General features: G+C 34.9%; 2 protein-coding genes across 2 annotated transcripts; one reads left to right on the top strand and one right to left on the bottom strand.

The window, feature by feature from the left end:
* The first annotated feature begins 5,499 nt into the window (after positions 1-5,499).
* On the top strand, positions 5,500-8,680 carry LOC113038483 (ependymin-like). Its single transcript, XM_026195931.1, has 6 exons — positions 5,500-5,656; positions 5,809-5,843; positions 6,035-6,169; positions 6,251-6,437; positions 7,232-7,322; positions 8,442-8,680. Exons 1-6 carry the CDS (start codon positions 5,581-5,583, stop codon positions 8,566-8,568), a joined length of 651 nt encoding a protein of 216 aa, XP_026051716.1. The 5' UTR covers positions 5,500-5,580; the 3' UTR covers positions 8,569-8,680.
* Positions 8,681-8,687: 7 nt separating this feature from the next.
* Positions 8,688-12,691, bottom strand: otub1a (OTU deubiquitinase, ubiquitin aldehyde binding 1a). Its single transcript, XM_026195930.1, has 7 exons — positions 12,551-12,691; positions 12,042-12,103; positions 11,405-11,503; positions 11,076-11,194; positions 10,803-10,887; positions 9,382-9,576; positions 8,688-9,253 (listed from the first exon to the last, which is right to left on the bottom strand). The coding sequence occupies exons 1-7, from the start codon at positions 12,594-12,596 to the stop codon at positions 9,056-9,058; spliced, it is 804 nt and encodes a 267-aa protein (XP_026051715.1). The 5' UTR covers positions 12,597-12,691; the 3' UTR covers positions 8,688-9,055.
* Positions 12,692-12,768: the final 77 nt, after the last annotated feature.

Below are 12,768 nucleotides of genomic sequence, written 5' to 3' on the forward strand. Positions count from 1 at the left end.
ATGTACGTCATGTTGCAAGAGGCTGTAAAATCAAGTGAAATCTCAAATTAAATCCAACATCATAATCAAAACAGCTCAACTTTTAATGTCATTCTGAGCTAAAGTGCTTTGTTAAATGCACATGTACAAACATTCCTGATCAATTTGATAGTGACATAAATAACAGCTCAATCCACTTTAAGGTTTTGTGAAAAAAGAAGTGCACTTATCTTAAAAGCATATTTTTTAAAACACTTTCAGTTCTCCCCAAAACATCAAATCTGCCATCACTTACTCACCAGTAATGTTGTTCCAAACCTGTATGAGTTTCTTTCCTCAGTTGAACACAGAAGAATGTGTGTAACCAGACAGTTGATGGGAGCCACTGACTTCCATTGTATTTTTTCCCACACTATAGAAGTCAATGGCTACCGTCAACTCTATCTCTCTTCAAAGTTTTTTTTTTTATTTAAAAGTACATTTTGAATCATTGTTTTAATAAGCTTGTGTCATGCATTAAACAAACAGAACATATACTTAAAAGTGTACTCCACTTAGGTGCCCTCTAAAGCCTTTAAATAGACCACCATAACCAGATAAGACCAGCAAACATATTTCTCTGTGAAAACAAGATCCTGCTATACATGCATATGCACCACTACTGAGTTAGATAAAGCTTTCACAACCTGACAACTTGATACTATCGATCCAGAACTGGAAACACAAAGTTAACGTGACTAGACTTGACATAAAAAAGACATGAAGATAACATCCAATAACATTAAATGAGGAGAAAGTCTACAAGGAAATAAATACTCCATCATCTGTCAAGGTATCTCAACGTTAATGTTGTAACATGCAGAGACACGATGCCTCCAAAACAGACTGAGGTCAACAAAATCTGTGAACCGGACTTGCCAACTTCTTTCTAACCTGAGCTCAGAATAATAAGAAGACACACCTCAGTGCATGTGAAGAGCAAAGACCACACACACGTCCTCCTGTTGGCTGACACTGTTGGTTTTCTTAGGGACACTATGATCTGGTTGACGCTCGGTTTTTTATATTAGAAAAATATATTGAATAAAAATGCAATATAATAATTTAAAAAAAAAGCCTCAAAATAAAACTGTATTATATAATTTGAGAAAAATATTTTAATGCAAAATATACCAGATGCATTGACTTTTATGACAAGGCCAGACAAGTTCAGAATGTAAAATATCATGTAGTTCACATAAAAATAAAATAGAAATGTTGTATTGAAAAATACACGTTAAAACTGATTAAGAAAATAAAAAAAATGATAAAGATGTGTACACAATATTCACCACATGATATTTTAGAATCATTAGGTTAAACTTTATTAGAAAATGTTTTTTTCAAAACCATAAAGCCAACATGAATACAACAAGTCCATTTCTAAGAACTTGTAAATGAGTTTTAATAGCATTTCCCTTTCTTTATAATGGACACTCTTATTAGTCATTAACTTGTCTTCTGAGACCATCCGATCCTGAGAAGCAGGTGTGTCTCTGAAATCAATCTTCTGCTTAGACAGCTGGAAACTTCCAGTGGTTTAAAAACACCGCTTTCCCACCGACTTCAAGATGTGCGTCTTAATTACACTCTGTTAACTTTCCCACACGTGAACTGTCATAAATACGCTCTCTGATTGCAAGGCAAAGAAAACATGACAGGATGATGCATGTTTCCGCTCAAAAATCCCTAATGGTCATTAGTGAACAACAACACGTGAGGGCTGGTTTACTATCTCTACATGTTTAATTGCCTGTGCTGCTCTTCATCATGACACAAAGGCTGAATAGAGTCTACACTCCAAACACAACACAGATGCTGCGTATGAAAGTACTTTGTTTTTCTGTGTAGTACGAGTTGGGAGGCATGATCTCTGCTCCTGATCTTCAGGATCTTCAGCCTGAGCTTCAGATGATCTGCTTCAACAGCTTTTTGCTTCAACGTTTTCAACAGATTCATGGCAGAACAAAATGGTCTCTGATGGAGTCTGGCGGAGAGTGGATGTGAAAATGTGATGTGCAGCATCTGATGGTTCACATGTGTCTCTGTGATGAAGCAATGCACACATCAATCACTCAATAAACAGGTTATTTCAACACGCTGACGACCGAGCCAAATGCAGCACAACTGTTATTTAGATCATCCCGCATACTGAATATGCTAGGTTATTCGCTGGTCAAATTATGTCATTTTTCACCACTAGTGGCACTAGTTGTGTATTGAGTTTAATATAGGTATGCTGCTGTCAAATATAATTCAATTAAATAATTAAATATGTTAAATGAAATGCAAAGTTCTGTCATGAAACTCTAGATGGGACAGGCCCATCGGTTCTAACTCAGTCATTATTTACATGGCTCAGATGATTGTTTTCTTTCGCATCGGCAGCCAATGATCTTGCTGCTCAACATTGGAAATATTTGCTATTGCTTGCTGTAGAAATTTCAACACACTTCAGAAATCCTCCACCTTCCCCAGCTCCACCTGTATAGATCTGCTATGTTTGAATCATGTATGCTAGATATAGGGGTTATTTCTGAAATGCTATATGTGCAGCAGCAGTATTTCTTGCATGCTCACCGGAGAATGTCTGTGGAAGTCTCTGTACTTGCTCTGCATAGCAGATCTATTTCACCAAGACCAAGCACGTTAACATTGCCATGTATATTACCACGCTAAAACTCAGTTGTCATAGAGTTACAATTGAAAAGAATGCAGGCAACTTCATCCAGGTATTACAGTCCTCTTTGCCATTTACTTGGAGCTGAGTTTTGCACATTCCATGCACTGGAATTACAGTCCTCCTCCTTCTTGTAAAGGAGTCCCACCTTAAAGGAACCATTTACTTGGCACTTTTACTGCCATTTTACATTTCAAGAACTCATTTAAAGGGACTGTTCACCAAAAAATGAAAATGTATTCTTTTTACCACATGTGGTCCCACCCTGTATGATTTTTCTGTCTTCTATGGAACACAAAATAATATATTTTGAAGAATGTTGGTAACCGAACAGTTTTGCCCATTTACCATTGATTTTTAATGTATGGAGATAAAAAGGACATTTTACAGTCATATCATCTTCCATGTAAGAAATAAAGTCATGCTGGTATTTTCAGGCTTTACAGGGATAATTCACTCCCTGACAATTTAATATGGGGTTTGAATAAAAATTGGATATTCATGCAGTAGAAATGCATTTGTTTGTTTTTTTAAATTGGTGCTACATGACTAGAAAAAATGGGCAGTGACCAAAAGAAATTATGGGGAAAACTTCAATGCCCATAATGCACTGGGCTCAATTACATGCAGAAGTCTAATGTTAACAGTATACTGAAAATAAGTAAATATTGGTAACTGATGCTAACTGTCTAGCTAACAAGCTAACAAGTTGAGGTAACTTTTAGATATAAAGTCCAAATATTTTTATTCAACCACCTAGATAGATTACATCTGGGGGGAAAAGAAGGGATGTGATGTTCAGAACCTGGTAACTACAGTGATTATCAAAGTGGAAGTGATGTCCTCTGGGGGCATTTGGCCAGGGGTGTTTTAACACCACAGACAAGGTTTGAGGAGAAAAAAATCATTATGAAAATAAAATTATATTTCCCTTAAAATGTTCTTCCTTACTTCAGGACTTATTCTCGTGTCAAATATAACTGTGATGTTCTGCAAAACAACACATTTTAAAACATTTTTTTAAAACATTTTTTTTTTTTACTGGTGAAAATCTGATGGTCAAATGTGATTCTGGAGCGAAGTCCAGATCAACAACAAAAATATATTTCGACTCCATATATTGGTTATTTTGAGAAAATTCCAGGTATTTTGAGCAGTAGGATTTAAAAAAAAATATGTGCTCATAAATAATGAAATTAAGTAGGCTATATAAAATTGCAAAATAAATCTATCTATCAGTACTTTTTTACTTAAGTACATAAAAATTGAGTACTTTTGTATATTCACTCAAGTAAAATTTTCAAAAGGAGTACTTTTACTGGAGAAATATATTATTAGACGTATCTGTACTTTTACTCAAGTACTTGATTTGTGTACTTCGTCCACCCCTGGATCTTACTCACTAGTGAGTCAACAGCATGTACTGTACTGCGACTTCAAAGGTCTATGATTATAAAACGGTATGTGAATGAAAATGTGTGGGATTCACCTGTGCTAAATCACCAGTTTGGTGTCTCCAGCCTCAAAACCCTGAATATAATGCTTTGATCCTGCCAAGAATTCAGATAAACCGTAATTACAGGCCATTTAATGCAAAAGATTGAATGAAATAAAATATCACACGAAATTATGTTCAACTTACTATGTGTTTATTCTTGATCCCAACAATGAGTAACCGTCTACAGCTTCTGTGATCAAAGAAGCCACATCGAAGGTCATGTGTGTTGCATGGATCTCCTGACAGATGAATTGTTTGTCGTACTTTGACTGCAGTAAAAAAGTAATCAAAACAGTAATCCAGACTGTATACATCTGTATGTCAAAGGGAAAGGTGTGTGCATGAGAACACGAGAACTCTATAAATGAAGCACTTAAGCTTTAAGTGTTTTCTTTGATGTGGCCCTGTGCAGTCACTAAAATGTGTTCAACATGCTGAGGCTGGATTCGCCCTTACTTAACCCCAGGAAACTTCCGATGGACAGCAGTCAGAATGTGATTTACATTGGCAAGTATTTAAGTTACATAAAGAAGAATTTTTTCTTTTTTTTTTCTTTGCTACTTTACCTTTTTTGGTCCAGCTGTGAAATTCAGAAAACTTCAAATGTCTGGTTTCTGTGATTGACCAATCAGAAACAAGTCTTTCAGAAAGCCATATAATAAGAGCTGTTAACACAGGTTTCCTGTTGAAAAATGAATAAATAAAAACAAATTTTTACATTTATAAGATGATTTGCTCGTTTTAGCTGGGATTGGGTTTAGCCCAAAATCAATACCAGCAAGCCAACAGAATGCACCACGCAGAGAGAAAAGCAAACATGCTTAGAAAAATGTAGGATGTTTTTATTATTATTATTATTTTAGCATATAAATGCTTTTTGGAAAATTAAAATCATCAGATTGTGTCAGTTTTTGCTGAGTGCACCAAAAATGTATTTTAGTTTTTGATATCATCAGATGATCTTGTTTTTCTCAGTAAATTATTATATGACCCGCACTTGCACATTGACCTGTGGCAAGCAAATATGCTGAGTCTTCATCATGTGACTAAGGTGAGATTTACTCCAGTTCAGGTTTTACCTGTCACCCATCATGTCCAGGGACAACTGGCAGTATTTCTTCAATATTGGAACTTCAAAAATATTCAATTTGCATTCTATTTTGCACCCACATTAGGATTGATATTCCAAGTATTACATACAGTTAAGTTGTTTAAATACCTTTAAGACTCCTATTGAACTGAAGCACAGGCCAGATACCCAGAAGGCCCGGTGAGACTGAAAACATGGAGTGATGATCCGGAACTGACGATATAAGAAGGGCCGGACTTGGAAACACTGCTGCTAGTCGCTTTGGCTCCTGTTTGCCAGCACTCCACAATAACAATGAAGATCCTATTTCTGATACCAGTTTGCCTGAGCCTGATCCTCAGCAGCTGTGCACAGAGGCCTGAACCCTGCAGTAAGACCTCTTTACCTGTCGTCTTTTATCAGCACATTGTAGTAAACTTTATAGAGCTTTAGCAGTTGAAAGAATGAAAAATGAATCTATGCTTGTTTTTGATCCTTTGAGAAGTCTAAAAAAAAATCTTTTCACTCTCTTTTGACTTCCAGAGTCTCCACCTTTACTTGAGGGGGCACTGTCTGCGGTAAGTGGGCCATCTTGACAAGGATATTACACTATTTCGTCCGAAATAGAGAAAGTTCATCAGAGAAACTTGCCATTTTGGCCTGAATGTACCAATATAAAGTTAACTTTTACTTTCATTACTATTTGGCTTGTCTTTTATCTGTTATTTAAGTTATGTGAAAGTGTTGTCTCTCTTTCTCTCCACCACAGTTCATCCCTGGGCAACACTTACGTGTTTTTGAGAAATTCTCCTATGATGCCTATGGACACAATGTCAGAGTTCTAGCAGCTGGAAAGGAAGGCAACCAGACCTTCTTTGTTGACAGGCTTCTGCTCTTCAAAGAGGTAAAGCACCACATTTTATGGATAAATAGCAAAATATAAATTTTGTAAGTTCATCATTGGGTTGCTGACTCTTCTCAACAGGGAGTCAACTATGAGATCCACTACCACAACAAAACTTGCATTAAGAAAGCTTTAAAGGAACCATTCAGACATATCGGGGTTCCCCATGATGCCCATTTCCTGAATCAAATGGTCTTGGGGAGCAGCTCTTTACCAGAACAAGGACTGCTGGTCAATAACTGGAATGGAACAGTGGAGGAAACGAAAGGTAATGTGCGCCGTTATGCAGCATGAAGATTCTCAGTCAGGCTTTAACACCCAGCACTGGCTATAACACAAATCTATAAAAAATTAGAACAGAAAACAATGAATCAATATATATAGGGCAACATATATTTGTGTATATATATACTGTACACAGTAGACAGTAGACACATATACTATGTAAACATATTTTGAATGCAATTAATCATGATTAAGCGTAAAAATGTTACAATTATTTGAACTTTCTAAAGACTACTATTTCCACACTATAACCATTCATATAATAAACTATTAAACATAAAGAATTATTGAAATAATTAAAGACTGATGGGAACATTTTAACCAAGGTCATTTAGCTTTATTTTAATTGATGAAAACTGCAGGAAAATAAATACTTTTGCAATAGTCTGATGTGATTTTGTCTTCTGTTTTTGGTCTATACATCTACATCTATATATTCTATTCCTAATATTAACTACATAATAACTGCCTTAATGAATCCTAATTTAATGCTTATTAGTGGATTGTAAGGTAGTTATTAAGTTTAAGTATGAGCTAGAATTAAGAGCTCTAAAATATGGTCATGCAGAATAAGGCATTAATATGTGTTTTGTAAATCGATATATATTTTTGTAAGACATAGTGCTAACAAGAAATTAGTTAATAGTGAGAACTGGTCCCTAAAGTAAAGTGTTATATACATGTGGATAAGCTGCTTAACATCTTAGGTTGAGTATACCAATATAAAATCCCCTTCCCTTGCTAGTTGGCTTATGTTCTTGGTCTTTTTCTCTGCAGAACACTACCTGCTGACCTTCACTGCGTTCGGCTGTGTGCCTCTCTACACCCTCGATTTCACACAGCAAGGAGAATTAAGCGTCATGACAAGGTTAGTCAAGTAGACTGAACAGACAAAGTAAGGCGGGCCTGTCCCATACAGAGAATATAACCATGTTTAACTCTGCTTTTCATTAAAACCCTAAACCCTGGAATCAAGTCTGCGATCTTTAATCTAACCACATTTGTAGTATTCTGATGAACAACAACAGGAGATTATGCAACAGTGACTCTCTTAACTAATTACACGTGTTTACATTTCCTTTCCTCTTCCTCTGATCAAGGCCGGCTTCATGAAAGAATAACAGGCACATAATAGGCACAAAATGTGTGCTTCATGAATGCTGTACAAGATTTCCTCAAGCAGGAGGGAATTTTTTTTTTTTTTTCAATGACAAGGATACTGAATGGCTCTCGGATGCAGACTTAACCTTAATAGTCTCTGAGTAAACATTTTATACATTTATATTGAAATTGAGGGCATCTGTACGTGTGTGTGTGTGTGTGTACACTCCTGTTCAAAAGTTTGGGATCAGTAAGATTCTTAATGTTTTTAAAGAGGTTTCTTACACTCATCAAGGCTCCATTTATTTGATCAAAAATACATAAAAAAACTGTAATTCTATAAATCTTTAATTTAAATTTAATCATTTTAATCTTCCATTACTCCAGTCTTCAGTGTCACATGATCCTTCAGAAATCATCACTCAGTTTTTTTTTGGAGCCCGTCATAATTTTTTAATTAAAAACATATTATATATTATATATATATATATATATATATATATATATATATATATATATATATATATATATATATATATAAAAGGATTTATTTTTTTAATTAAATGTTTTTTTGTTTTTTTTTTTACTTTTTATTCATCAAGGAATCCTGAAAAAAATTATCACAGGTTCAAAAAAAAACATTTAAAAATTATGATCCCAAATGTTTTGAATATTAGTGTGTAAACCCCGATTGGAGACCTCTTTCTTGTTTATCTCAATATTTTGATATCTCAATTATTTCATACTACCACCCATTTGTTTTGTCCATGCTTTTTATGTTTAATACCTCGATTACCCGCATGGATCAATAAAGTCTTAGAAGCATATTAAAAGTCAAAAGACCAACATGTAAGGAGATTTGTTAACCCATTTCTTCTTTCTGCAGCTTCTTTGACCTAGTGGAGGGAATCGAGGACCCGAACGTCTTCATCCCTCCTTCATTCTGTGATTCTGTGGAAGTGCTGCCAGCCAAAGGAGGTGCTGGGGCGAGATCCTTCATCAGTCTGCTGTGAGAGGAACCATGTGCGTTTTTGTCAGTGCATGTTTGACATTTTTGATTTAAATAAAGCCCCTTTGGGATTTTTTTAAAATCTATACACACATTAAACAATAATGTGTCCAAAACCATGACTACTGCAAGTTATTTTTATTCTCATGGAAGTCAAATACAGTCAAACGTGGTAAAGCAATTCCATTCCTATCACAAATGACAGGCAGTTTTCCAAAAAAAAAAAACACTAAATGAAATAACCATATACTGTATATACAACGGGGGGGGGGAAAAAACAAAGATGCAGGTTAATCAAAGAAAACTGTACAATGTCCAGTGCCTGTTTTAACAGATTCTCCAATATTCTTCAAGAGTCTTTTGGGGTTTTGACAGGAAATTGCAAAGTTGAGTGCTCGGCTCTCATGTTCACATTTCACAGGTTTAGAGTTTAGATTTAAACCCACAGCACAGACACAGACGAGGCCTTAGCAGCAATAGGAGCAGATCTGTTATTTGTACAGGATGTCGTAATGGCCCGGTCGGTAGAGGAGGAAAATCTTGGGCTCTCCGTCTTCAGGGAAGATGTGGTGATTGACTGTTCCTCCTTCTCCTCGATCCATGTACTCCACCTGGATGCACACGTTTAAAGCCTGAGCCAGAGCTATAATGTGAATGTGGTCACTCTCTTTGGACATGGGCTCCACCTCCTGGCCAAAACAGAATGACATGTTGGTTTAAAATGTTGCAAAGTCATTAAAGACCAGCTTACTCTACAAGAACTGGATGTAAAATTACAACACAAGTGAGTCAGAAATGGTGCGTTGTTCAGTGTCACCTGTTGGCAAAACTCTCGAACGGTGCGGCCGCCCTCTATGAAGTGCTGGAAGAAGTCTTCCTCTCTCTGCAGGAACCCAGAGGTCACCAGCCGCAGATAGACCACAAGATAATCTGACACGCTCTGCTCGTTAAAGGAACTGAGCAGCTCATTAACAGACGGTTGCTTATCACAAGTCTCAATCAGGTCCATGAACTACAGTGAACAAGAGCAAATTCATTGTACAGCAAACTCTTTTAATATTACTGACCAGAAATAAGGCAAACAGGGCTGATGTGACATTTCCAGTGTTGTCATTAGATCTATTAAAAATTGCTTTAGTTAATTGAAAAAAAGGATTATGTGAAAAGGTTCAATACAGACTAGACTTTTGGCACACAAAATTTCTTTGAACACTACAAGAGAGATGATATTATGTCACAATCAGTGGAATGCTTTTTTTTTTTTTTTTTTTTTTTTTTTTTTACAAATTCACCATGATAAAAAAAAATAATAAATATATATATATATATATATATATATATATATATATATATATATATATATATATATATATAAATAATTTATATAGATGTCACAGCATGACATAGATCTAATTGTCACATGTCTTCAAGTAAAACTAATTTCTTAGGTCAGAGTTTACTACAGTGACCTTTGTAAAGCAGCAAATTGCAAAAAAAGAAAAGAAAAAAAAAATTATATATATATATATTTTTTTTGCACAAGCCTGTATTTTCACTCTTATTATTCAATAATATATATTTATTATTGAAAAATAAGAGTGAAAATACAGGCTTGTGCAAAAAAAAAAAAGCCTGTATTTTGAACTACAGTGAACCAGAGCAAAGTATTACTCAGCCTGTATTTTCATTCTTCAGCATGAACATAAGAATACATGAAAATCAATGGAATGGAAAGTTTATTGCGACCTTCCCTTTAGGAATGTTGCCTTAGCAACCAACTAATTTAAGTACTAAATTTAATTAAACTGAAACTGAATTAAAGTTTATTTAAACAAGTAACAAAAACAAACTTACAAATAAACAAACTAAAATTCCAATAAAACTTAAAAATATACAAATAAAACTAATTTGAAATATTTATTAATACTATGATAGTACATAAATAATAAAATAACACTTGATACACTGAAATAAATGAACTTTTCCAGAACATTCTAATTTATTGAGATGCACCTGTCAATAAAAATAAAATAAAATGTTTTATGCTGATGATACCCGTGGCAACTTTCTTTTGAGCAATGTTGCTTGGGCACTTTCCCCTTGAGAATGGGTAACAAACTTCTATCTGGATATTTTAGAAGGGTTGTGGGACCCGTGTCTTACCCGTTGATGGGAACATTGCTCAAAAATTTGCCCAGTGTATCATCAGCCTTAGTTTATATTCTTCCAAAGACTTACTGTGTTGTGAAAATCTTCAATGGTGAATTCTGTAAAACCTTGGCTCACCAGATCCTGTTTACTCTTAGCAGCAATAGCCTTGAACCTGCCAAGCAAACACAACCAAACAGAGTCTTAGAGGAATGTACTCAAGTTTACAGACCATACTTTAGACCATTATCTTCTCCCCATACTTTCATATTTAATTTTTAATATCCAGTTTTGTAGAGAGGGAATCATTTATTCAACCAAATCAATAAACAACGTTCATTCAGCTGAATGGCAGGTGGTTACCGATGTAATTCTTTGCTGTCTTCAAGTAAAGACTCCAGATGTGAGAAACCAAAAGCTCTGTAGAAACAGTTCCCATCTGGCCGTGTTTTGCGTATAGATGAGTACTTCTTCTGCAAGTCCTGTTGACAGAACAGTTTGATTTGTGAAAAAAAGAACAGTCAGAGATTGGGATTTCTCTGCTTGAATATATCTGTGCATAAATAATCATTATATGCTCTCTTATCTCCAGGGTATGCAATTAGATAACGGAGATAAAAGATAAGTGCATAATAATAATTAATGCATAAAATTCCATAAACACTTATTCACTATTGAAACAGTACACTTACTCTTATCTTCTGCTGGTAAATAGTGTCATCGTCAGCATACTCTCGCTTAAGTATAGACAGGACCTGTCTTTCTGACACCAGAGGAATACTGGTTGCTATCTACAATGACATTCAGGATGGGTTAAAGAGTGTAACTTAATGAGCAGCACCATGTGCATATATACAATTAATGCATATGAGGCTTAAAATGTAAAAAAAATAACCATGGTTCCCACACCTTTTGAAAAATGAATACCAGCAACTCATTACATTTTAGTATCACACTGCTATTGCAGTTTTATTCACATTTTGAAACTTTTTTTTGTAATTTACATTTTATTTAAAGCTTTAGTCTTTTGTGATTTCATTTATTTTTTTAAATGTCTATAGAATTTGTATTCATTCTATTTTTACAAGATAATTAATAAATGGTTCCTAGACAAATATCAAATGAAATATTTAAAATATAGAATGTGTTATGGGTTTAGTTTTACTTAATTATAACAACCGTGGTTTTAATACATTTCTTTGAATTGTACCAAAGCAAAATCTTCACCTGTTGAGTATATTGAAATACTTTAACTAGAGAATCAACGTGTGTATAAAGCATCACAGAACGTTATAAAAATACAAATTATTAAAATTATTACTCAATTACCTCTTGTTGAATCTTATCTTGCTGTGCAACAATGGCTTCATCATATGCAAGACAATTCAGCCCTGTCAAAGAACAAACACAACTGAGTGTAAAATATTGTCAGTTTGATAACGGGCAAAAAAAAACATTTGTTGTATTGATATTATTAGTCATAAACAGTATTACTGCTGTTATTATGAGTATAATGATATTTTTACATTTCTTTTCAGAGGGCATTGTTTTTTAAACGCATTTTCTTTTATTAAATGTTTATATAACGCTAATGGTCTTCACGTTATATATCATATTATAAAGATCTGGACACTGAAACTGAAGCCCCGAAGAGCTTTAAAACATAAACAATGAACTCTCAGCTGTTGTTGTTGTTGTTGTTAGCAGGCTAGCAAAGCGCTAGCTGATCGTCTCATCCGCTCATGCACGTCTTCACTCAGCTCAAAACAACATCCGCGTGTGCAAACCGATACAAACAGAAGACGTTTCTGGCCAAATTGCGGTAAAGTAATTCTCACCGTCAGCCTCTTTTTGAGAGATCTCCTGCTGTTGCTCCTCCGCCATGTTCCTGCTGTATAGTCATTTCCGGTCAGCTGATTGATTGGAACCGTTGGAGATGAACCCACTTCCGGTTGAGAAGATACTTCACCTGCTGCATACCCTGATGATCACTCCCGTTTGTTTTACGTGTGTTAAAAACGGTTGCCTTTGTGAATGTGCATGTTTTGAATCGAGT

The sequence above is a fragment of the Carassius auratus genome, chromosome 21, assembly GCF_003368295.1.
Source record: "Carassius auratus strain Wakin chromosome 21, ASM336829v1, whole genome shotgun sequence".
Classification (NCBI taxonomy): Eukaryota; Metazoa; Chordata; class Actinopteri; order Cypriniformes; family Cyprinidae; genus Carassius; species Carassius auratus.